Source organism: Triturus cristatus, chromosome 3_2 (genome assembly GCF_964204655.1).
Source record: "Triturus cristatus chromosome 3_2, aTriCri1.1, whole genome shotgun sequence".
In the NCBI taxonomy this organism is placed as follows: Eukaryota; Metazoa; Chordata; class Amphibia; order Caudata; family Salamandridae; genus Triturus; species Triturus cristatus.
The window spans coordinates 810,916,046-810,942,098 of NC_140584.1; the positions used below are offsets into that span (position 1 = coordinate 810,916,046).

General features: G+C 44.2%; 1 protein-coding gene across 1 annotated transcript in view; it reads right to left on the reverse strand.

The window, feature by feature from the left end:
* Positions 1-26,053, reverse strand: part of LOC146858189 (cyclic nucleotide-binding domain-containing protein 2-like) — a 397,706-nt gene that overhangs the window by 328,341 nt on the left and 43,312 nt on the right. Inside the window, exon 2 of the mRNA XM_085648957.1 lies at positions 23,385-23,541. Coding sequence (XP_085505083.1) covers positions 23,385-23,541 — 157 coding nt within the window. The remainder of the gene's footprint in view (positions 1-23,384; positions 23,542-26,053) is intronic.

Here is a 26,053-nt window from a genome sequence, read left to right on the forward strand (position 1 = left end):
CATCGCCGAAACTAGGATAGACTTATATAAATATACACGAAAAATTAAATTGGCCAAGATATATGCGGACAAATCTATAATAGAACACCACACTAACCTCATAACATCAGTCAGCACGCTATCAGCCAAAGACAGATCAGGCCTGGAAACCCTGATCACGATGAGAGAAGATTCCACACAACAACAAACAGAAGTCCTAGAGGAACTGTAGGAATTTCTAACCCCATTAGGAGCAGGAGAAAGTGGTCTAAAATCAAGATCATTATATTACCCAATTCTACCGCCAGGCAATAAAGTAGATGTCTTCCATGAGGCGATAATAGAGGACCTATATAAAATCAAGTGCACTAATTACAAGGACAATTTATCCCAAAAAAAGAGAATGGAATTAAATAAACTACAGGAAGACAAAACCATCAAATTAAACCTACGGACAAGGGTGGTAACATCATTATCCTTAACAAAAGAGACTACATTGCAGAAGCAAAAAGACAATTGATGGATATGGAATGTTATAAACAACTAACCTCTGACCCCACAAAGGAAATTGAAAGCAACTTAACATCTTGCTTACAACAGTGGCTTGATTTATGTCTTATTGATGAAGAAGAACGAAAATACCTCAAATGCAACCATCCGATTATGGCTACTTTCTATTGTCTACCAAAAATTCACACAAGTAAAGTGAACCCCCACGGAAGACCTATAGTTTCGGCAAGTGGTTCTTTATTAGAACCAATTTCAAACTACATTGACCACTTCCTGGCACCCCTGGTTAAAGATCTTAGCTCCTACTTACAAGATACAACAGACCTCCTACGAAAACTAGAAGGAATCACATGGCAGCAAACTTACAAACTCATCACCATGGATGTAATTTTGTTGTATACGAATATTGAACATCCAATTGAAATCCAGGCATGCAAGTATTTCTTAGACAAAAGGAATATTCAATAACAAAAGCGCAACATCATGTTAACAGAAATGATCACCCTCTGCCTTTACAACAATATCTTTTTGTTTAAAAAACAAATCTATAAACAAATCAATGGCTGCGCAATGGGTTTTTCCTTTTCCCCTAATTATGCTAATTTGACATCGGGATGGTTTGAACAACAGATTGCTTGGGCAGAAGGAAATGATGAATTCTTTGAAAAAGCCATCCTATGGCTCCGTTTCATAGATGATTTACTAATCATCTGGGATGGCACTGAATCTGAGTTTCACAAATAATTTAAAGAAAATAACAACGCGGCAAAACTGAAGTTCACTTTCGAAATCAGCGCCAAAAAAGTGACATTCCTAGACACAACTGTATATGTCGAAAATGGCTCCTTACAAACTACCTTACATCGCAAAACAACAGCGATTAATGCGATATTACATGGTCAGAGCTTCCATAATGAATCCCTAAAATGGAGCATCCCATATGGGGAGTTCCTATGACTCAGGAGAAATTGCTCTACGGACACAGAATTTCAAAAATGCAGCAAACAAGCGAGTAACAGATTTAAAATGCGTTAGTACCCCAAAAAAGTAATTGAAAAGAGTCTACAAAGAGTATTAAATCAAAAACGGAGTGACATACTAAACAAGACAACAACAAAGAATGAATCAGCTGATCCAGGAAAAATAAGACTCATAACAACATATAGTGCAGAAAATCAATGCTTAACTAAAGCAATTAAAAAACATTGGGGTATATTACAACTTGATCCAGTATTAGCCAAAATAATGGTTTATCACCCTAACGTCACATACCACAGAGCCAAGAACATTGGAGACAAAATAACACACATCCATTTCCAAGAAACTTCATCAACAACATGGCTACAAAGAGAAGGCTTCTGGCCATATAAGCAATGCAAGGCTTGTAGAATCGCAACATACAAACAAGAGATTGATATCAACAAAGGCACCAAATGGAAAATTAAACAACACCTAGCTTGCAAAAGTAAATACATAATCTATATGGTGGAGTGCCCGTGCACACTGCGTTACAGGCAGGCAGGTCGCTCCCCACGCTGCTGCACGGCTCTGTCTGCCTTGCCGGTCTCGCCGCCTGGACCTGCATTGGTCCGTGACACTGGTACTCCTTTGCTATTATTGCTCTCTGTGCCTTAACTGCCTCTGACTCTGTAACATCTTGTTTTTCTGTTTTTGCTTCCCCTCTGTGCCCCATTGCTTCTGTGCATAACTTGTTTTCTTGTTGTTCTTGTTTTTCTTCCTCTGTGCCCATACTGTTGATTTTTGTGCCTCTTGCCGCTCCCCGCCCGTTTTCCCGCCACTGTGTCCCTGTGGCCCCATCCCCCCATGCTCCCATTTGCCGCCCGCTCCCGCCTCCCAGCTGCTCCTTCCTCCCACAGCTCCTCATATGGAGGCCGCGCAGCGGTGAAAGGAGCGACCTCTGACCCTGTTCGCAGGCAGGTCGCTCCCCACGCTGCTGCACGGCTCTGTCTACCTTGCCGGTCTCGCCACCTGGACCCGCATTGGTCGGTGACACTGGTACTCCTGTGCTATTATTGCTCTCTGTGCCTTAACTGCCTCTGACTCTGTACCATCTTGTTTTTCTGTTTTTGCTTCCCCTCTGTGTCCCATTGCTTCTGTGCATAACTTGTTTTCTTGTTCTTGTTTTTCTTCCTCTGTGCCCATACTGTTGATTTTTGTGCCTCTTGCCGCTTCCCGCCACTGCATCCCTGCGGCCCCACCCCCCACACTCCCATTCGCCGCCCAGCTCCCGCCTCCCAGCTGCTCCTCCCTCCCACAGCTCCTCATATGGAGGTCGTGCAGCGTTCGCGCCGCTGGCGCGCAGAAGGCGCACCTAGGGCAAGCCCGTCCGCGCCCGTCCGCGCCTGGACCGCGCCCAGCGCCAGGACCCCTGCTCCCAGCAAGCACCACAACACCCGCCTCCGCTATGACTCCAGCACCCTCCACGCACTCAATGCCGGACGATCACGCACCTACTGCCTGGCCACCCCGAAGCACACCCAAGGACCCTTCTCCTGTCGGAACTGCATCTTCACCAGCATCCGGCCCTCCAACCCACCAACCGAAGAACCCAACTTCCTCAGATGCATCTTGCTCAACACCCGCTCCGCCCGCAAACACGCTGTCGAACTCTGGGACCTACTCGACACCAACGCCCCAGACGCCGCCATCCTGACGGAGACCTGGCTGAACCCCTCCTCGGCACCCGACATCCCGGAAGGCTACAAGATCACCCGCAAGGACCGCACCAACGGAGTAGGAGGAGGAATCGCCCTCGTCCACAGAAACACTCTCAAAATCTCGAAAGACACCGGCGACACCCTCAGCACCGCCGAACACCTGCACTTCCAGATCCACACTAACCCCAACACCACCCTCAGAGGTACCCTCATCTACAGACCCCACGGACCCTGACCGCAGTTCAGCGACTCCATCGCCGACTTCATCAGCACACACGCCCTCTCCTCGACAGACTACATCCTCCTCGGGGACCTGAACTTCCACCTCGAGAACAACAACGACTCCAACTCTTCCACCCTGATCGCCAACCTCGCCAACCTGGGACTCAGACAACTTGTCACAACACCCACCCACTCCGCCGGCCACACGCTTGACCCCATCTTCTCAGCAAGCACCCACATCTTCTTCAACCACACCACCGAACTCCACTGGACCGACCACCACTGCATCCACTTCACCTTCCGGAAACCCAGCTACACAGCCCACAAGAACGCCACCCGCAGACACCACCACCTCATCAGATCCGCCAAAAGGACCTCCTTCAAAGACCGCCTAGACAACAATGCACACAACAGCAAAGAGCTCTTCAGCATTGTGAAGGAACTCTCCAAACCCAGCTCCAAACCAACGACATCCCACCGTCACAAGACATGTGCGACTCGTTGGCCACCTTCTTCCACCGCAAGATCACCGACATCCACGACAGCTTTGACGCCGTCACCACCCCGGCAACCGCTGAGACCCCTGCTCTCACGACCACCAAACGCACCAACCGCCTGCTCACTTGGACCAACATCAACAACGACGACACCATCAAGATCATGAACACCATCCACTCCAGATCCCCGGAAGACCCCTGCCCACACCACATCTTCAACAAAGCCAGCAGCACCATCGCACCCCATCTCCGGAAAACCATCAACATCTCCTTCGAGACAGCGACCTTCCCGGAGAACTGGAAGCACGCAGAGATCAATGCCTTACTCAAGAAACCCAAGGCGGACCCCAGGGACCTCAAGAACTTCCGACCCATCTCCCTGCTCCCGTTCCCGGCGAAGGTCATCGAAAAGGCCGGCAACAAACAACTGACCAGCTTCCTCGAGGAGAACAGCATCCTGGACCCGTCCCAGTCTGGGTTCCGTAGCAACCACAGCACCGAAACTGCCCTCATCACTGCCACCGACGACATCAGGACCCTGCTTGACAATGGAGAAACCGCAGCCCTCATCCTCCTGGACTTGTCAGCCGCCTTCGACACGGTCTGCCACCGCACACTATGAACACGCCTCCATGACACCGGAATCCAAGAGAAGGCCCTGGACCACCTCCTTCCTCTCCGGCAGAACTCAGAGCATCCGCCTCCCCCACCTTCCGCTCCGAAGCCATCAAGATCATCTGCGGCGTACCCCAAGGCTCATCCCTCAGCCCTACATTGTTCAACGTCTTCATGACACCACTCGCCCACGTTGCATGACGGCATGACCTCAACATCATCTCCTACGCCGAAACCCAGCTGATCCTCTCCGTCACCAAAGACCCCCACACCGCCAAAACCAACCTCCACGAAGGAAAGAAGGCCATCGCTGACTGGATGAGAAACAGCCGACTGAAGCTGAAGTCAGACAAGACGGAGGTCCTCATCCTCGCATCCTCCCCCTTGGCCTGGGACGACTCCTGGTGGCCGACTGCACTAGGAGCACCCCCCACACCCACCGACCACGCACGCAACCTAGGGGTCATCCTCGACTCCACCCTCTCCATGACGAAGCAGGTCAACACCGTCTCCTCCTCCTGCTTTAACACCCTCCGCATGCTTCGCAGGATCTTCAAGTGGATCCCCACCGAAACTAGAAGGACGGTCACCCAGGCCCTTGTCAGCAGTAGACTGGACTACGGCAATGCACTCTACGCAGGAGCCCCGGCCAAACTCCTGAAACGGCTCCCAACGCATCCAGAACACCTCTGCACGCCTGATCCTCAACATCCATTGTCGCAGCCACATCACACCCCACCTGAGAGACCTGCACTGGCTCCCCATCAACAAGAGGATAACCTTCAAGCTCCTCACCCACGCACACAAGGCACTCCACGACACCGGACCAGCATACCTCAACATCCGACTCAGCCTCTACAACCCACCCGCCAGCTCCGCTCCGCAGACCGCGCCCTCACCACCGTCCCCCGCATCCGAAGAGTGACCGCCGGTGGCAGATCATTCTCCCACCTCACCGCCAAGACATGAAACACCCTCCCTATCTGCCTGCGGCAGACCGAAGCTCTCCTTACCTTCAGGAGACTCCTCAAGACCTGGCTCTTCGAACAGTAGCAGCATCCCCCCTCCCATACCGCCTTGAGACCCTGATGGGTATGTAGTGCGCTTTATAAATGCTATGATTGATTGATTGACATAGGAAGCATTTGAAGTGAAGAAAAGAATCCTGGAACACATTCGAGCCAACGAACAAAATGATTGCTCGAATGCAATAGCCAAGCATATGGAAAACCAACATCAGAGCAAATGGGAATGCTTGAAATACTGGGCAGTTGAACAAATCCCAGAAATGGAAAGAGGAGGCAATTGCGAAAAGATTCTGTGACAAAAGGAGTCAAAACATATTGTAACGTTCAGGACCCTAACTCCTAGAGGTCTCAACCAGGACGAAGAACTTTATGTACACTTGCAAATACCCCCCCAAAAATCTAAAATCACTGAACAGTGCACCAACGATTATCTAAACAGTCGCTCACCAGAGAGCTGAGACACAAAATTAAAAATAAGACTTATGAGAAAATTAACTGCAACAGTTCAGACTAGAAATGAATTACATTGAAGACATAATTTCAGGGATTAAACTGTAAAATCGGCTCACTGGAGAGCACGAATGAACTGTTGTTGTAAATAGTCTGACTAGAAGCGTAACTTGCCACATAGACACATGAATTAAGACTAAGGTGTTTTTTAAAATCACCTTTACACTGAGCACTGGGCACAAATAACTCTTTTTTATAATTGCACTGAGCACTTTATGATATATAAACTACATTTAACCACCGTGCACTGCAAAAACAGGAAGTAACTGTGTGTCAATTGAAATAATTGACGCCCAGTCCCCGTGTAAAATCATCCCGTGAACAAGGTCCAAGTGACTGGACCGAAACGCGTTGGGGCATGGCAGCTATTAAATAAACCGCCATCAATCCTACAATCGAGAGACTGCGTTCTTTACTTTCACTGAATAGTGATAATCTGCTCAAATATATATATATATATATAATTTTTTTTATATTACCTACTGGCGGTCGCCAGTAGGTAGTTATAGTTAGGACCCTGTTTCCATAGGAAAACCGCAACATTCTATTTTGAATAACTTTGGCGCCGGTCGATGAATCCTCGCGAAATTTTCAAAACTAATGGGGCGCTACGCTCCGCTCCTACCCTGAAAGTCTCGGGGGGATTCGTCAAGCGGGGGCTGAGAAAAAAGGGGGGTCCCAAAACGCGTTTTCTCCATGCATTTTTCCATAGGACCTTTAGACACAGCTACAGCCCGAACGGCTGAACAGAGTTACTTGAAATTTGGCAGAGAGGTAGTCTACAGGTCAAGGAAGTGCCTTTTGTAGGTCTGGTGTAAATCTGTTCAGTAGTTCCTGAGAAAATAGCATTTAAATCAATATATATATCTGTGGCAGCTTACGGTGCGCTTACCGTGCGCTTACGGTAAGCTTACCGTACGCGTACGGTGCCGTGCGCTAGCGCGATTCTGATTGGCTGTTAGATCTTAGTAAACATTCGAATCGGTCGAAACCAGGAAGTGTCGGCCGCCATTTTCTCTCTCGCACTCTGAGGGGGGGAGGAAAAACAAAGTTGGATAATATGAATAGGGGCAGGCTAGACAGCTCCTAACCACCTAGCCTTGGTTAGGGTGTCCCAAAAGAACCCCCAAGGGCAAAAATTCAATTTCTTTTTTTTTTTTCGAAAAAACGCCGATTACGCTTACCGTACGGTAAAAAATAAAAAAAAAATAAAAAAATATCCACTTTCCCCCCCGTGTGCAAAAGGTGCCCGCAGGTCACCTTTTGTGCATGGTATATATCGAAATGGAGCATGTAATAGATAACCTTTCACAACGAAGCGCATAATATGTCCTCCGTGTGTGGACGGTGCGCAAAGCGCATCGTGCGTACATGGCCCATCGAGCGTAACGTGCACGGCACTAACTGCGTAAAGTGGGCACGCCGTGCGCTTCTCACTGTGCACGCACGGTGCGCGAAGCGCACCGTGCGCGCATGGAGCGAACTGCGTGAAGTGGGCGCGCACGCCACGAACGGCGTAAAGTAACTTAGCATTTAAAAAAACGTACAAATTCACTGAAAAAACCATAGGTTTCACACACGTTATAGTTAGGAATTAGCATTTAAAAAACCTTGCAAATCCTCTGCTGATGCTAATACTGTATTTAGACACTTATTTGCCCATGTCTTCTTCCATTAAATTTTAGCTATACATATATTGCAAATATTTTTTTTTCATAAAGACACATATGTCATCAGCAGAGGATTGCGGTTGCGTGAGTTATAGTTGCCTGCGCTAACTATAACGGGGGAATTTCAATGGTTTTTTACGAGTAAAATGTCCAGCTAACTATAGCATGTGTGCAACCTACGGTTTTTTCAGTGAATATATATATGTGTATGTAGAAACCGCCTTTATAATGTGATACCAAATATCTACTTTAAAGGCCTATAGAACATTGCCACAAAATAATTAATCAAATGTTTCTGAAGCTGCTGAAAGTAAAAAGGCTTTTGTAACGCAAGGTTTCCTCAAGAACCACATTCAGACAGTACATGATGCTAGCTTAGCCACAAGTGCTTGGGCACCCCATAGTTGGAAGTGGCACAGTCTACATGAACTTTACTAGAACAGATGTTGCAAATCACTTCTGCAGAAATTACAGTTACTAGTACATTTCATTAGCTTGTCCAGTCCCAAAATGTCATGGACAAAGATCATGTGGGTCGTAACAAGTCACAGCACCTCAGACCATACAGGTATCACACAGTGTTGGCCTCTTCTGATTGGCCTAGTGTTCTATACTTGTGTAACTTGGTGAGGTTACTGATGGGCAGGAGCCACCCCCTAAGCTTAATTTCTTAAGTAGTGTCATAATCCTGTACTCTTATTGAACAGTGACTATTTTCCTCTTGTGGTTTTCACCAATAAAAACCTTTGGAAGACTCCTCCTTGTTGGACATTCAGCCACTTTGCTGTCTGTCCCCGTGCTGCATTTACTATTGTATTGTATTTTGTCATGTAATAAATTCTCTTTCATCATATGTGCTGACAGACTGATATTTCTTTAAGTAGGTTTCTACATAACATATATGTATTTATATATAGATATATATATATATATATACATTATCTACTGGCGGTCGCCAGTAGATAGTTATAGTTAGGACCGTGTTTCCATAGGAAATCCGCAACATTCTATTTGGAATAACGTTGGCGCCAGTTGACGAATCCTCGCGAAATTTTCAAAATAGGTGGGGCGCTCCTACCCTGAAAGCCTCGTGGGGATTCGTCAAGTAGGGGCTGAGAAAAAAGGGGGGTCCCAAAACGCGTTTTCCCCATGCAATTTTCCATAGGGACCTTTAGTCCAAGGTACAGCCCGAACGGCTGAACAGAATTACTTGAAATTTGGCAGAGAGGTAGTCCTCAGGTCAGGGATGTGCCTTTTGCAGGTCTGGTGTTAATCTGTTCAGTAGTTCCTGAGAAAATCAAAAGTAAAATCATATATATATGTGGGCGGAGCCTAACCACACATCTCATCCTGAGATGTGATTGGCTGTCAGCACTTCATCCAAGAAGTGTTGGCAGCCATCTTGGGACCAATATACATGATAGCACCTCATTAAAAAGCATTGCAGTTAATAGAAGGTTTTAAGACTTTAGTTACATTATAAATCATTTGTTGATGGTACCATACTCATTTTAGGAATTGTGGTATGTTCTAAGGTGATTTCACCATGTGAAAAAGCCTTCTGCTGTGATATCATGATTGAGAGAAAAATATTTTCTCATGCTTTTCCCACAGAGGTTTGGAAGGTGATCTATAAGCTAAACTGAGAGCTTATTTTCTGTAAATTCACATTATCTTTCTCAGTCATGTGAGAATGAAGTCTGACATTCTCAGTAAAACATGTACATCCAACAAGGGCAGAGACTGTCAGTTGATTCCTTTGTGTTCTACTGCAGCTTCCCAGAGTGTTCCAAAGAACAACTTGAGCGCTAACAGTCCTACTTATGATAAACGTATGGCACACCTGAAGCCATCTTGCTTGGATTAAAGTGGTAACTCTTAAAACATTTAATTTAAAAAGGAACAAAATGAGCGGGTTAATTTTTCCATAAAAAGTATGATTAGTGCTGCAGAAAGAAAAATTAGGGCACATTTTGAGTGACTTCTCAAATCCTCTTCTATTTCATTAAAAAATTCTGACATGCAGACTGAAACATGCACTTTCAATACGAGCAGCAGTTTTCCCTGGTGAGCAGTAGCTTTACTACAGTGATCTAATGAGCAAAAAGAGTGCTAACATTCTGAATTTATGGCAAATGTGTGACACATCTGAATGCCTTTGGAATCAAAGTAAAAAACTGAAAGTATTTCCTACTGAGGAGACTGCAGTAAATGAGGAAATTAGGAAACTTCATAACAAATAAGTCTGCCAAGATGGCCACCAGAGACAAAAGAGCCCAAATGTAGCCCAAATATCACCCAGATGTAGCCCAAGTATAGCCCAATGACAGAATGTCCCAGAGTGTTCTTAAAAACAACTAGAGCGCTTACTGTCTTCATTATGACAAAAGTATGGCACACCAGAAGCCATCTTGATTGGAATAAACTGGTAACACTTAAAACATTTAATTTAAAAAGGAACACAATGAGGGGGTTCATTTTGCCATAGAAATTATGATTAATGCTGAAGAAAGAAAATGAGGGCACATTTTGAGTGACTTCTCAAATCCTCTTCTATTTCATTAAAAATTCTGACATGCAGACTGAAACATGCACTTTTAATACCAGGAGCAGACTTCCATGGTGAACAGTAGTTTTACTACAGTGATCTAATGAGCAACTAGAGTGCTAACATTCAGAATTTATGGCAAATGTGTGACATATCTGAATACCTTCATGATGGAATCAAAGTAAAAAACTGAAAGCATTTTCTACTGAGGAGACTGCAGTACATGAGGAAATTAGGAAACTTCATAACAAATAAATCTCCCAAGATGGCCACCGGAGACAAAAGAGCCCAAATGTAGCCCAAAATCACCCAGATGTAGCCCAAATATAGCCCAATGACAGAAGTGTGCAAAACACTTATTATTTTGTGTTTTTGCAGTGTTATATAGTGCAGACTTGTCAGGTATTGGAGTGCTTTACATGAGCATTGGTTACATCACACAAGAACAAATTCATTTTGGTTGTAGACATGGGGAGACTAAGTGATTTGACCAGAATCACAGAATGTCGAGCTGAAGCAGAAACTCCAACCTGGTTCCCCAGTTGCAAAGTCTGCAGTTCTGGAAGTAACACCACATCCTCTCCCCTAAGTGCAACATTTAATCAAGTGGTCAACTGGATAAAAAAACATAAAGGTAACAAATAATTTAAAAGTGCTTTCTCGCTATTTGAAAACTCAGAAAATATGTCCTTATTTTAGTCTTTTAGAGCACTAACCATAATTTTGATGCCAATATGACCCTCTCATATATGTAATTTCTAAAGGAAATGCTCTAGGTATTACAGTTTTGATTACATCAAGATGACGTCAGGCGTTCCACACTTTTGTAATAAATATAGAATGTTAGCATCTAGTTGTTCATTAGGATACTGTTGAGAGGCAGAGGCCAGGGGCACGGACTCTGAAAATTGAAGGCAGGTAGGAGGGTGCAAAGGCAACAATTTAACCACACTGAGCAGGCAGGAAAGGCCGTGGCAGCACAACAGACTATGGAGGGCAGTGGAAAGGGGGGCAGGGGCAACAAACCAACAATACAGGACTTGCAAGAGAGGCTGTGGCAATGTAATAGACCATTGTGGGCAGAAGGAAGAGGCAATGGTAGTACAACCATACATGCCAACAGATCCGATTCAGCCCGGAAATGTCCAATGTTTTTAAGCTCAAATGGGCTTTATTTTATCTGTCTCCTGTCTACAATCTCCTCTTTTTCAATGTAACTCAAAGGGGAAAATCAATACCCCAGTTTTTTTTCAAAATCTCCCTCTTACCAAGTTCAAAATGTTCGCAAGTATGGTACATTGGATCATGGAAGGAAATGGGGTAGGGACATGGACTTGGATAACAGAGGACAGGAGGGACATGGAGAGGTGCACCAAACTGACCCTGCAGTCACCACACAGGGCATGCGGGACGGGAGTGCAGCACAACAATCCCTAGAAAGCAAGAGGGAGGGGACAGGACCATGCACATGGACAACAGAGAACAGAGGGGCAAGAGGCAGGACCATAATGGACAGACAGGAGAGAAAGCTGCAGCATAACAGACCATAAAGGGCAGGAGGGATGGATCAGGGGCATTACAATGGAACAGACAAGCCAGGAGGGAGGGAGTAGGGGTCTGCACATGTAAACAGAGGGCTGGGGGCAAGGGGGCAGGGCAGGAGCAGCAAGATGGCCATGGAGGTCAGGCAGGATGGGCACTAGAAGCAAGACACACCATGAAGAGCAACTGTGAGACTGTGATGGCATACACACAGACCATGGAGGGAAGGTGGGAGGGGTTCAGGGGCAGCTAACTGACCACACAGGGAAGGTGGGAGGAGCCATGGCAGCACAGAAGACCATGCATGGCAAGTGGGAGGGTTAGTGGTAGCACAATGGCTATGATGGGCAAGAAGGAGGGTGCAGGGGCATGCACAAAGGACGATGGAAGATAGAAGGGAGGGTCAGGACCTGTGCACAGACAAGAAAGTTCAGGGGAAGGGGCCTCACAACAGACCGCACGGGGCAGGCAGGAGGAGCAGTTGCAGCACAACAGACCAGGGAGGGCAGAAGGGTGTGGCAGTACAATGGACCATGTAGGACAGGAGGAAGAGGATAGGGGCATGGCATGTGGACAGGCAGGGTGGAGGTGGCAGGGACAGGTTACAGTCATCTGACAATGCTAGGCAGGTGGGAGGGGAGTGGCAGCTCAACAGAACACTCAGAGTAGATAGGAGTGGCAGGTCTATGGAACATGGTGGGCAAAAAGGATGGAGCAGGGGCATACACAAAGACATCGGAGGGCAGGGGGAAGGAGAATAGGGGCAGCAAGCTAAGCACAGAGTTTAAGCAGGAGGTCAATGATGGGGCATAGAATTGGGCAATGGAGGGCAGGAGGAGTGGACTGGTACATCATACTAAATTGAGGGCAGTGGCAGCACATCAGACCATGCATGGCAGGAGGGAGGAGGCTAGTCCAGGGATTCACACAACAGAGGATAGGGAGGAGGGGGATGGGGCAGCAAGCTAACTGTTCAGAGAAGGCGGGTATTAGGAACTTAATTGTTTTTAAAACGTGTGTCTGTGCGAACTACTTAAAATATGAACAAGTATGCAGCATAATCTCACTTTTATTCAGGAAGAAGAGGACGTTTGTGACTGTGACTCCGGGCTCACTTGGCAGAAACACCCCCTGACCCTCCACCCCCTATCGCAAAACGTAATGCCCGTGAAAAGGGTAGGTGAACACAGTGTTATATAGAACATAGTCCTGAGAGCACGATTGAAAATGAAAACTAGATATAGTGTATGGTATAAACTATGCACCAAAAAGTGTGATATAAGATGAACCGGGCGTGAAATATAATATGCAATACATTGTGCGCAATGACAGATTCATTGGAGAGCGCGAGATAGCACAGGCACTAGCGGGTGCTATGCGATATGCGCCTTGGAGTGTAATATGCACAGGGCAGTGTTGTGTAACCTAACTAGTCTCTAAAGTTGTAATATAAAATATGCGCTGGGGAGTGTAACGTTGCATATGCACTGTGACAAAGATATGGATCCCAGATTGTAATATGTATGGCATAGCACTGTGCGTTATAACATAGGCATCGAGGAAGGCACGTTAGATGGGGCAATATTACCCGTGCGAAGACAAGTGTGGCATGACATATTCACGGGGTGGTGTTACAGTGCACATGGGCTAGAGAGTGTCATAGCATATGCACTAGCTGGTGATACAACACAGAGGTGTGTGGCACTCGGCAGGCAATGGTGGGTGTAACACAGCATTGGGCTCTGCCAAGAGCGCGCTGTGACTCTCAAGTGATGTTCTTCCCCTTTCCAGAGAGTAAAATAAAAAGTATTACACATCCGGCAGTGGATGTGTGTTTTATTAACCGTGAGGGGGGTTTCTTGCATAGTTTTGGTCGAATTCTTGTTGAATCCCCTTTGAATGGCTTGGTGTGCATGTGTATTAAATGTGCCCGTCAATAGCTACCCAGGTTTGTATAAATAAACAACAAGGGTGTCTACCGGGATTAGGCACGGTAGGGCATCAGACATGTCAGAGCTTCACTAGTGGTGTAAATACATTCCACGTGGATTCATTGTATGCATAGTCGCCTTTTAATGAATATCACGCAAATCGTCATGGTGATAGGTACGTACGGTTTGTCCAGCATGTCCTAGGTGTGTCTATAAATATATATTTTTTAAAAATAATAAAAAACAGTGGCCGGCCCTGGGGATTGGGGTCAAAAAAATATAATTAGGAGACAGGCCCTGGGGGATGGGGTCATCAGGGCCAATAAATTAGAATAAGAAGGGGAACCACACAGCCCCCCTTATTAAAAAATTAAAATAAATAAAAGACTGGCATTGTGCCAGAGGCCATGCCCCCTCCTTGCAGCACTCTGTAAACGCGCCCCCTGGCGAGTTGTAAGTTGGGGAATTAATTCCTCTTCAATACTGAGGGTCCCTGAGGGCCAACTAGCCCAACAGGCATCTCCAGTATGCACCAGGGAGCTGCGCTGCAGACAGGTGTTCTGAGGCCAAGCCCCTTTTTACACCTCTCTGCAACGCAGCTCTGTGGCGCTTACTGGAGGTACCTAGTGGTCTAATTTGACCCTAGGGACCCTTAGGATTCAAGGGGACTTAATCTCTCAACTTAGAACAGCCACAGGGTGCGTTTACACAGTGGTGAAGGGAGGGGACGGGGCCTGAGGTGACGTGTGCAAACACGCACTATGGCACATTTTAAATTGAGGATATAATTTTCCTTCAATACTGAGGGCCCCTGGGGGCTAACTAGCCCACCAAGTGCTTCCAGTAAGCGCCACTGAGCTGCATTGCAGAGAGGTGGTCCAGGCCGTGCCACTTTTTACACCTCTCTGCAACGCAGCTCTGTGGCACTTACTGGAGGTACCTAGTGGGCTAGTTGGACCCTAGGGACCCTCAGGATTCAAATGAACTTAATCTCCCAACTAAAAACGGACACAGGGCGTGTTTACACAGTGGTGAAGGGAGGGGACGGGGCCTGAGTTAACGTGTGCAAAAACGCCCTGTGGCCTGTTTTAAGAGGTAGTTTTAATCCCCCTGCCCTATTATATACTAGGGGCTTACAGAGGAGGTCATGCTAATCACAGGGGGACCCCAACGCATAATGTTCCCTAGTGTATGTAGGTGTTTTCACTGTATTCTAAGTGTCTTTTAACATAGCACTGGCTCTAGGACTGGCTAGTCAGACTCAGTTACCACCAGTATCCGTCTGAAAAAGTTGAGGGTACAGGATGATTTTACAACAAGGCTTCTTTCTGCTCTTCTTTTTGTTCTTTCTGCACGTTATCCTTCTTCCTGCACTTTTCTTCGTCTTTGAGGACTTCTGTTGCTTCTTTCTGCACTTCTTTTTTTTCTTTCTGTGCATTTTTTCTTCTTTCTTCACATGTCCTATCTCTGTAGGCATAGTTAGAAATTAGCATTTAAAAAACCTTTGAAATTCACAGAAAAAACCATAGGTTGCAGGCACGTTATAGTTAGGAATTAGCATTTAAAAAAAACCTCAGAAATTCACAGAAAAAACCATAGGTTTCAGGGGTGTTATAGTTAGCTGGACTTTTCACTTGTGCAAAACCATTGAAATTCCCCCGTTATAGTTAGTTCAGCTAACTATAACTCGCGCGCCCGCAATGCACTGCTGATGACGTCACATATTACATCACTCATGACATGGTCAGTGACATCACTCATGACATCACTGATGACATCTCAAATGACATCATCCTTGTGATAGAGTGGCAGACCTCCTCTCACCCTAATATAACCTTTGATACACACATTCTAAAATAGAGACTAAACTTTTCAAAACAATGGACATACCAATATCAGTTACAACAACCTCTTCAGTAATTCTAAGATCCACATACACATACACTCATTCACCAACAGTCCTATATAGTCACTCATACATGTATTCACTCATCATATGTACTCATACACCTATACATCCTGTTACACAATGCCACTCATCCATAGAGTTACTCACACACATAGTCACTCATGCTAATAAAGAATCAAACATACATTTATTTTACAGTTATACACACACCACCACACTTACTTCTACGGAAACTTACACATACTTAGTCTTTTAAACAATCACTTATAGAAACACATACTTATTCATACAGGAACTCTTTCAATCTCTCACTCTCACATATACTCACTTATATACACAAATAGTCACATATACTAGTTTAAAACATATGTAGTTACTCATAAAGACACTATTGAGACAGTCATTCACTCACTAACACACCCATACACACACTCATCCACCCATACAGTCCTGTACACATGCTATCTTCAACACATACAAAGAGGGAGTCACTCATTCATGCACCTATGCACTACGTAATACCCCCCACCGAACCATGCAGACACTCAAATTGATACTCAAAAAACCAACTAATAACCTATATAGACACCCATGTAGCTACTCACCAACCCATGCAGCCACTTATACACAAAGTGAGAGACTGATACAGATATTTACATATTTAAACATTACTCACTAAGCCATGTATTCACTATGATACACTTAATCAGTCAGTTACACAATCAATTTTTCAAAAACAAATCATCCATTTAGACACTTATATACCCATTTATTCTTCCATCGACCTTGAGATATACATATATAAAACATATTTAATTTTCAGAAAAACACACATTCACTGGATGATGTCATCAGTGATGTCATTTGAGATGTCATCAGTGATGTCATGAGTGCTGTCACTGACCATGTCATGAGTGATGTAATATGTGACGTCATCAGCAGTGCATTGCGGGCGCGCGAGTTATAGTTAGCTGAACTAACTATAACGGGGGAATTTCAATGATTTTGTACAAGTGAAAAGTCCAGCTAACTATAACACCCCTGAAACCTATGGTTTTTTCAGTGAATTTCTGAGGTTTTTTTAAATGCTAATTCCTAACTATAACGTGCCTGAAACATATGGTTTTTTCTGTGATATATATATATATATATATAATAATTTTTTTAAATAATGTAATATATGCAATGTCAATGCAAATAATGGTAACATTGTTAATAGTTTACCCCACCCTATGAAATTAACATAAATATTTGTTTCTCCCCACAATTTGTTTTATCACAATTGCATATAGCACTTTTTCAATCGACATTTCAATAATTTGCACTTTATGAAACATGTTCTAAGATGGCCGCACTAATAGTGAAATGAATTGAAGTCCATCATTACTGTTCACATAAAATCTCGTGAGGCTTCACGATATGAAATTGTCGTTTGTTTTGCTCAGAAACCTAACATTGACCAAGCCGCCAGGCGAAACGCGTCTGTTGGGGGGTTGAGGGGTCTGCATTAAAGCACTTTGTAATGGATACCAGTGTGCGCTCCCCATTCGACTCCGGAGAAAATATGTCAGTAGTTTTATATATACGTATATATATATATATATATATATATATATATATATATATATATATATATATTTATATATATATTATCTACTGGCGGTCGCCGGTAGATAGTTATAGTAAGGACCTAGTTTCCATAGGAAACTCATTTTTTGTTTTGCCAATAATTTTGGTGCCGGTTGACGAATCTTCGTGAAATTTTCAAAACTTATGGCCCGTTCCAGTCAGCTCCTATCCTGAAAGTTTCGGGGTAATTTGCCAAGCGGGGGCCGAGAAAAAATGGGGGTCCCAGGTTTCTCTATGTTATTTCCCATGGGAGACTTTAGACACGACTACAGCCCGAACTGCTGAACGGAATTACACCAAATTTTGCAAAAAGGTAGCCTCTGGTTCAGAAAGAGACCTTTTCATAAAATGGTGTAAATCCATTCAGTAGTTCCTGAGAAATTCAAGAAAAAGAGGTGAAAAAATCAATTTCCTATAGGAAACTTTAGACATGGCTACAGCTCGAACTGCTGAACGTAATTACACCAAATTTGGCAAAAATTTAGTGCTTGGTTCAGAAAGCACTCTTTTTCTTAAATGGTGTAAATCCATTCAGTAGTTGCTGAGAAAATCAAAAAATAAAAGTTTCAATATCTATGGCCGCGGTGGATCCGTGCACCCTGCCGATCATGAGCTGCATTCTAATTGGCTGTCAACACTTCAAACCAGGAAGTGTTGGCAGCCATCTTGTGCCTCGAGAAAACAGTAAAACAAACACGCAAAACAAGAAAAGGGGGCAGGGTAGAAACACCCTGATCCCTAGGCCTGCTCAGGGGGTCCCACAAGGACCCCCAGGGCCCAAAAATCAGATACAGGGCAGCGTTGCAGAGTGGTGTAAAAAGGGGCATGGCCTGGGCCACCTCTCTGCAACGCAGAGCAGCGGCGCTTACTGGAGGTACCTGGTGGGCTAGTTGGCACCCAGGGACCCTCAGGATTAAAGAGGAATTAATTCCCCAACTTAAAACGCTCCACAGGGCGTGTTCGCACACATGTCACCTCAGGCCCGCCCCCTCCCTTCACCACTGTGCAAACGCACCCCCGGCACGTTGTAAGTTAGGGAATTAATTACCCTTGAATACTGAGGGTCCCTGGGGGCCAACAACCCCACCCGGTACCTCCAGTAAGTGCCTCTGCGCTGCGTTGCAGAGAGGTGTTCAAAGGCCACGCCCCTTTTTACACCTCTCTGCAACGCAGCTTACTGGAGGTATCTGGTTGGTTAGTTGGACCCCAGGGACCGTCAGGATTTAAGGGGACTTAATCTCCCAACTTAAAACAGCCACAGGGCATGTTTGCACACTTCACCTAAGGCTCCCCCCTCCCTTCACCACTGTGCAAACGCGCCCCGTAGCATGTTTTAAGAGGTAGTTTTAATCATGCCCTATTATGTACTAGGACCTTACAGAGGAGGTCATGCTAATCACAGGGGTACCCCGACGTATAGTGTTCCCTAGTGTGTGTAGGTGTTTTCACTGTATTCTAAGTGTCTTTTAGCATAGCACTGGCTCTAGGCCTGGTTAGTCAGAGTCAGTTACCACCAGTACCCGTCTGAAAAAGTTGTGGGCACAGGATGATTTTGCAACAAGGCCTCTTTCTGCTCCTCTGTTGGTTGGTTCTTTCTTCACATGTCTTGCTTCTTCCTGCACTTTTCTTCGTCTTTGTGGACTTCTGTTGCTTCTTTCTGCATTTCTTTTGCTTCTTTCTGTGTGTTTTTTCTTCTTTCTTCACATGTCCTACCTCTGTAGGCATAGTTAGAAACTAGCATTTGAAAAACCTTTAAAATTCACTGAAAAAAACATAGGTTTCAGGCACGTTATAGTTAGAAGTTAGCATTAAAGAACCTTTGTAATTCACAGAAAAAACTAACGTTTTCAGGCACGTTATAGTTAGAAATTAGCATTTAGAAAACCTTAGAAATTCACTGAAAAAACCATAGGTTTTAGGGAAAGTTATAGTTAGTTGGACATTTCACTCGCACAAAACCAGAGAAATTCCCCCATTATAGTTAGTTCAGCTAACTATAACTCGCGCCCCCGCAATGCACTGCTGATGACGTCACATATTACATCACTCATGACATGGTCAGTGGCATCACTGATGACATCTCAAATGACATCACTGATGACATCATCCATGTGATAATCTGATGCATCTTCTCACACCCTAATATAACCTTTGATACACCCACTCTAAATTACAGACTGCCATTCTCAAAACCATAGACACTCCAACAGCAATAACTACATACACACTCACTGATTCTTAGGTTTACACACACATCCACTCACTCACCCGTACAGTCACTCATACTTATGGTCACTCAGTACAGGACTATCATATGCACTTATACACCTATAGAGACACTCACAGACCACCACTCATCCATAGAGGTACTCACACACCTAGTCAGTCATGCAAATAATTAATCACACTGTCATTTACTCACCTATACAGTTATACACACACCAGCTCAACCACTCATACAAATACTAGCACATTCTTATGCTCACTGATACAAGCACACACTCATCCATACAGCCACTCTCACAATCACACACTCTCACTAATAACCATTTTTATACTCCAACACAAATATATACTGCCTTTCACATATGTAGTTACTCACACATGTACCACTGAGATATACATTCACTCACTAACACACCCATACACACACTCACCCACCCATACAGTCCATCACATATGCACTCTTGAAACCATGCACCCAGTGAATCACCCACTCACACATCTATGCACACCCCACGCACATAAACACTCAGGCACCCATACAGATACTCAGACAACCACTCAATAACCCATGATATAGACACTCATGTAGCTATTCACAAACCCATGTAGCCGCTTACACACCAACAGACAGACGGATAGAGACATTCACACAGTTTAGTCACTAACCCATGCATTCAGTAAGATACGTTTAATCACTCACTTATAGAGTCAGTCACGCACCTACTAAATCATCCATTCAGACACATACACCCACTCATTCTTCAATACGCCTTTCCCTATATATATTAAACATATTAAAACTTTACAGAAACACATAGTCACTGGATGATGTCATCAGTGATGTCATTTGAGATGTCATCAGTGATGTCATTGACCATGTCATCAGCAGTGCATTGCGGGGGCGCGAGTTATAGTTAGCTGAACTAACTATAATGAGGAATTTCTCTGGTTTTGAACGAGTGAAATGTCCAACTAACTATAACTTTCCCTAAAACCTATGTTTTTTTCAGTGAATATATATATATATAGTATATTGACCATGTCATCAGTGATGTAATATGTGACGTCATCAGCAGTGCATTGCGGGGGCGCGAGTAAGAGTTAGCTCGACTAACTATAACGGTCAAATTTCTCAGGTTTTATGAGTGAAATGTCCACCTAACTATAACGTCCCTGAAACCTATGGTTTTTTAAATGCTAATTTCTAACTATAACGTCCCTAAAACCTATATATATATATATATATATATATATATTCACTGAAAAAACATAGGTTTTAGGGACGTTATAGTTAGAAATTAGCATTTAAAAAACCATAGGTTTCAGGGACGTTATAGTTAGGTGGACATTTCACTTATATAAAACCTGAGAAATTCGACCGTTATAGTTAGTCGAGCTAACTCTTACTCGCGCCCCCGCAATGCACTGCCGATGACGTCACTTAATACATCACTCCTGCAATCGTCAGTGAAATCACTGATAACCTCACTGATGACATCTCAAATGGCACCACTGATGACATCATCCAGTGACTGAGTGTTTCTAAAAAGTTCAAGAATGTTATATCTATATATGCCAAGGTATATTGAAGAATGATTGGTTGTCTGAGAACCTGTATGGATACCTCCGTGTTTGTGCGGGTGGGGGGGGACTCCCTGCATGGATCTGTGAGTGGGTGATGAGTGCGTGTGTTAGAGACTGTATGGGTGAGTGAGTGTACATATAGCTGTGTTGGTGAGTGGATGGATGTCTTAGTAGTATATGTGTAAGTAACTACATATGGGAAAGGTAGTATTTGTGAGTGTTGGAGTTTATAAGTGAGTATATGTGACAGTGAGGGATATTGACAGTGGCTGCATGGATAAGTGTGTGCTTATGTCAGTAATTGTTGAAGAGAGTATGTATCTGTATGAATAAGCGATGTGGTGAGTGTTTAACTGTATAGGTGAGTAAATAGCAGTGTAATTAATTATTTGGGTGACTGACTAGGTTTTTGTGTAACTATTTGGGGGAGTGGCAGTGTGTGAGTGTCTATATGGGTGTATGAGTGGATATATCAGTGGCTGTATTGATCAATGACTGTGTGTATGAGTAACTGTATGGGTTTTGGGTGGATGTGTGTGTAGACGTATGAATCACTGAGCGGGTATCTAATAACTGCTATTGGTCTGTCTATGTTTTGTTATGGTAGTCTGTATTTTAGAGTGGGTGTAGCAAAGGTTTTATTAGGGTGTGAGGAGGTGCATCAGATGATCATGTGGATGATGTCATCAGTGATGTTATCAGTGATGTAATTTGAGATATCATCAGTGATGTCATCAGTGATTTCACTGACCATGTCATGAGTGAAGTATTATGTGATGTCATCAGCAGTGCATTGCGGGGGCGCCAGTTATAGTTAGCTCTACTAACTATAACGGATGGATTTTCTGGTTTTATACGAGTGAAATATCCAACTAACTATAACGTCCCTGAAACTTTTTTTTTTTCAGTGAATTTCTAAGGTTTTTTAAATGCTAATTTCGAACTATAACGTCTCTGAAACCTATGGTTTTTTCAGTGAATCTATATATATATATTTAGGTCGTGCTTTAGGGTCCCCGCATATGGGCGGGACTATTCAATGCTTATGACTACTGATTGGGATTCCCCTGGAAGTGAAGTGGAATATACAAAAAAGTGCACACTCTGAACCTCAGCAAAACAAAAGATCCAAATAAGACTTTGATGTAATACTGTCATGAAGAAAACACTGTGACGATTTTGCTTATTTCCTCGATGATTGCCCAAAGAAAGAGCAAATTCTCTCAGTAGCAACAGTGTCACCCTCTCACATGTTCAGAAATGGTTGAACTTTATGACTTTGTTCTTTTGACAAGGGCCCACTGTCGACCTTTAAGATACAATATGAGCGGACTTGTGAGTGAACTGGGCAGATGAAGCAGTGATAGCCAACTTATCCTTATATTAATGAATGGAGGCTTTCTTCAACTGATTCATGCATTTTAGGGATGCAGTGTCCCTGCATTTGCTATGAGGGTAAAAGGTGCAGGCAAGCGATAGTATAGGCATGTAACGTCTTTGACAGCACAGCCTGCCACGCAGATATTTACTAGATTCCCAAGTAGAAAGATTTAAAAAAACACAAAGGACAGAAAAATACCTTCTTGGCAATATCGATAGTTCTTCATTGAAATGAAGAGTTTTATGAGTTGGGAAAAAAGACACCAAACCTACCATAAAATATATTAGGGAAAGACTGTAGCATAATCTTTCAAGCTGATGAATCCAACAGGGAAAATCAGCAGCTTGAAAAACGACCCAAAATAAAGGACGAAATATAACTGAGGATAGTGATAAATGCAATAAATAAAAGGGGAATTTAAAGTCTTTCGATGCGTGCTTCTCAGCTACAAGCTCTCTTACAGAAAATAGAACAGGAAATTAATTTGTAGGAAAACGGTTGTTCACATACTTGGACAAGCAACTTGTAGTAGCAAAAGCTGGAAAGACAGCCATCTTGGCTAGGATTGAATATATAGGCCTAACCACACCAAGCACTATAGGAAAATAGTTTTGTCCTTGAAGGGAGACTGATCGTCCAACATCCTGCTTTTGATTCACCTTTGGTCTGTGATCCTTTGAATTGCCATACTAAAGTCATAAATATCCACTTTTTGGATTTTCATTACACTTTTATTACACAGTTACGAATGAAAGTTATTTTCATGCACTAGTCTGGTATCAACTCTTGCAGCACTCCCTGCACGTTATACTTAGCACTACATCTCTTCACAGCATCAAGTCATACAGTTTAAAAGCCTTTCAGGTAGTGTAGTGGTGTGCACTGTCAATGGTCAATATTATTTTAGGTACAAGCGTGTACTCACCCCAAATGCAACACCTCTTCTCAGTATGATGGGCTCACTATCAATGAAGGCGCTGCCTCCATCCTTGTCTTTGGTGATAGCAACTGATCCAGAGTATATAAAGTAGAAGCTGTAACCTGGATCGCCCAGCCTTAAGATCACCCTACGGCGTCCAAACCTAAAGAAGAACAACACTGCTTCTCATTAATGTGTTTCTTCACAGATTGTGGTTTTGTTCACCCGGAAGTATACATAACACATTTTCATTTCATTTCAGCCATTTTCTGTAGACTTCATAGATACTTATATTATTCGTCAGCGCACCCTTTCCGTTTCTTTAGCCAACCACCATAAGAATGATTACCTCGGAAAGTTGTACAGCTTTCACTTTGTATAAAGATGTTAAACGATTGATTAATTGAATGATGGATTTCTGTACTTCTAGATAACCCTGCAAGCTTGTGGTTGAAACGTGCAGGAAGGAGGGATCAGTAGTTGATCTGCTAAACATTCACATTGTAATTACCAAACGCAATAGAAACAATGGGAGAGGTAACTATTTTGCAGTGCTCTTGGAAACAGTGGTCCTGATAGAAGCCTGGTGGGGCAGCTCACAAGCTACATTAGAAAATAAACAGTTCACTTCAAGGCTAATGAAAATGTGCAACAGCTTCACAGCAGACCTCATAGTCAAAATGACTGATGCACAGTTACGGATGCCTGGGCAACACCAGGACAGCCACAGATGTACAAGCCATGCTTCCTCGACCTATCGAAAAGGAGGTCTACTTTAAACCCACCTTCAGGCAGACTATTCAGTCCCGTTCTTGGAGGGCAACGGTGTTAGGATACCAGAAAAGACCCTTAGTATGTCAACCTTTCTTGGCAAATTTTTTAACCATCTTAAGAAGGGTCTAGACCTCACCTGGCTGACATGAATGGATAAAGGTTGCATCCTTTAGGTCAATTAAAAAAAATCCTGTACAGAGGTTTAGCAGGTCAAGGGGACTAGTTCAGCAGTATACCCGTAAATTGCAACTGGATTGGCCCAACACGCTTATATGCTACTTGAAGAATGCAGCAAAAAAAGTGTTAGCTCAGCAGAGAGGCACATGTCCATGCTCATCTGATTGGACCTGAAACCTGGGGCCCATGTCAAAATTAGGTCCAGGAGTGAGTTGCTTCTCAGTGCCCCTCTGTGCTGGAGTTGAGCAGATTTGCCACTGCATTCACCGCACTAGACATGGCCCAGCATTCATTCTACAAAAATCTTCAATGAGGACCATTTGCAACAGGCTGTACATGGCAAAGGATGCTTTGTCAGCCGTACCTTCCTGCAAGACTGCCAGGATATTGAATCCCCGATGACGTGTAGAATGGGATCAGAACAACTTTGCAAGGTTCCCTCCCCTCCATAGCTTATTGGGCCCGAGGATGTTTCAGAGGATACACTAGAAGAGGTGGCGTCTACCAGCTGGAACTTCTGGGAGAAGGATGAGAGAACTTTTTCTCAAGTGAAGTGGATTAACTTTGGACTCCTAGGTCTCCCAGACAGTCCACGGTTTTCTTTTTTTTATTGATAATCAGGACCAAGCCATAATTTGTAAATGCATAATATGCATATAGCATATAACATACAGTTCATTTGCCTCTTACACATTTTTTTTACATTTCCAAATTAATTTGTCTTAAAAAGAGAAAGTAGGAAAAAAATACTTTTACACATACCCCTCTTCCTTTGTTATCCCTCTCTAAAAGGGACCCAAATTCCCTTGGCTTTCTTAAGGGCACCTACCCTTTGGGCATATAGTTTCTCGAATTTCTTAACCCGGTTCATTTTCGATATCCAACTTTCATATGGCGGTGAAGCCAAAGATTTCCACCTTTGCAAAATTAATGATTTAGCTACTAGGACCCAATGTAAAAGAACTGTTGTTGTCGTCGTAGCTTTAAAGAACAATTCGAGGGCAAGATCCGAAATAATGCCCCTTACAACTCGAGTTCGATTCAAACTTGTAATTTTTCACTTGAAAAAGCCATAATCATACTCCAAAAGGTAAACAATTTAGGGCAACAAAAATTACATGCTCACAGTTCGCTAGAAAGTCCCCATATTCAAAACAACTGGCAGGGGGGCATGGCCTTAGAGAGAATGGATTAGGACATGTTTTGCCTACATTCCGACTCCCCGGGGCCCATCTAACGCCATTGACTGCACAGCTGAATGGAAGCTCTCTAACTATGGGAAGGTGGCTACTCTCCCACCCTTACCTTGAAGGGGCTATTTCCCCCTCCGGCCAGTGACACTGATTGCCTTTCAGTGGAGGTCCTATGCGGTTGCTGAGTGCCCTCACCACCATCTTGCCAGGCGGCCCAAGCATTGCCCGGCCTGCTGCGGTTGCAACGGCCTTGCCTAGCGACCTGAGTCTGGGCTGCGCCTGGCATAGGGTGCCTGCTTCTCTGCGGCCTTCGGAGGGGGCCACATAGCAGATGAACATGTGAAGCCCCTGAAGCTTGCTGGAGGTACAACACAGCGGCCTGGCACTCCGGAAGTGCGCAGCTGCGCTCCGCCTGTGAGGCCACAGCTCATGGGCCAGTGGAGTCCCTGGCAGCGACCCTGACGGCAGCCATCTGCCGAGGAGGACCTAGACAGCTTGTGGCTACTGTGGTGCGAGCCTGCCTGACCTCAC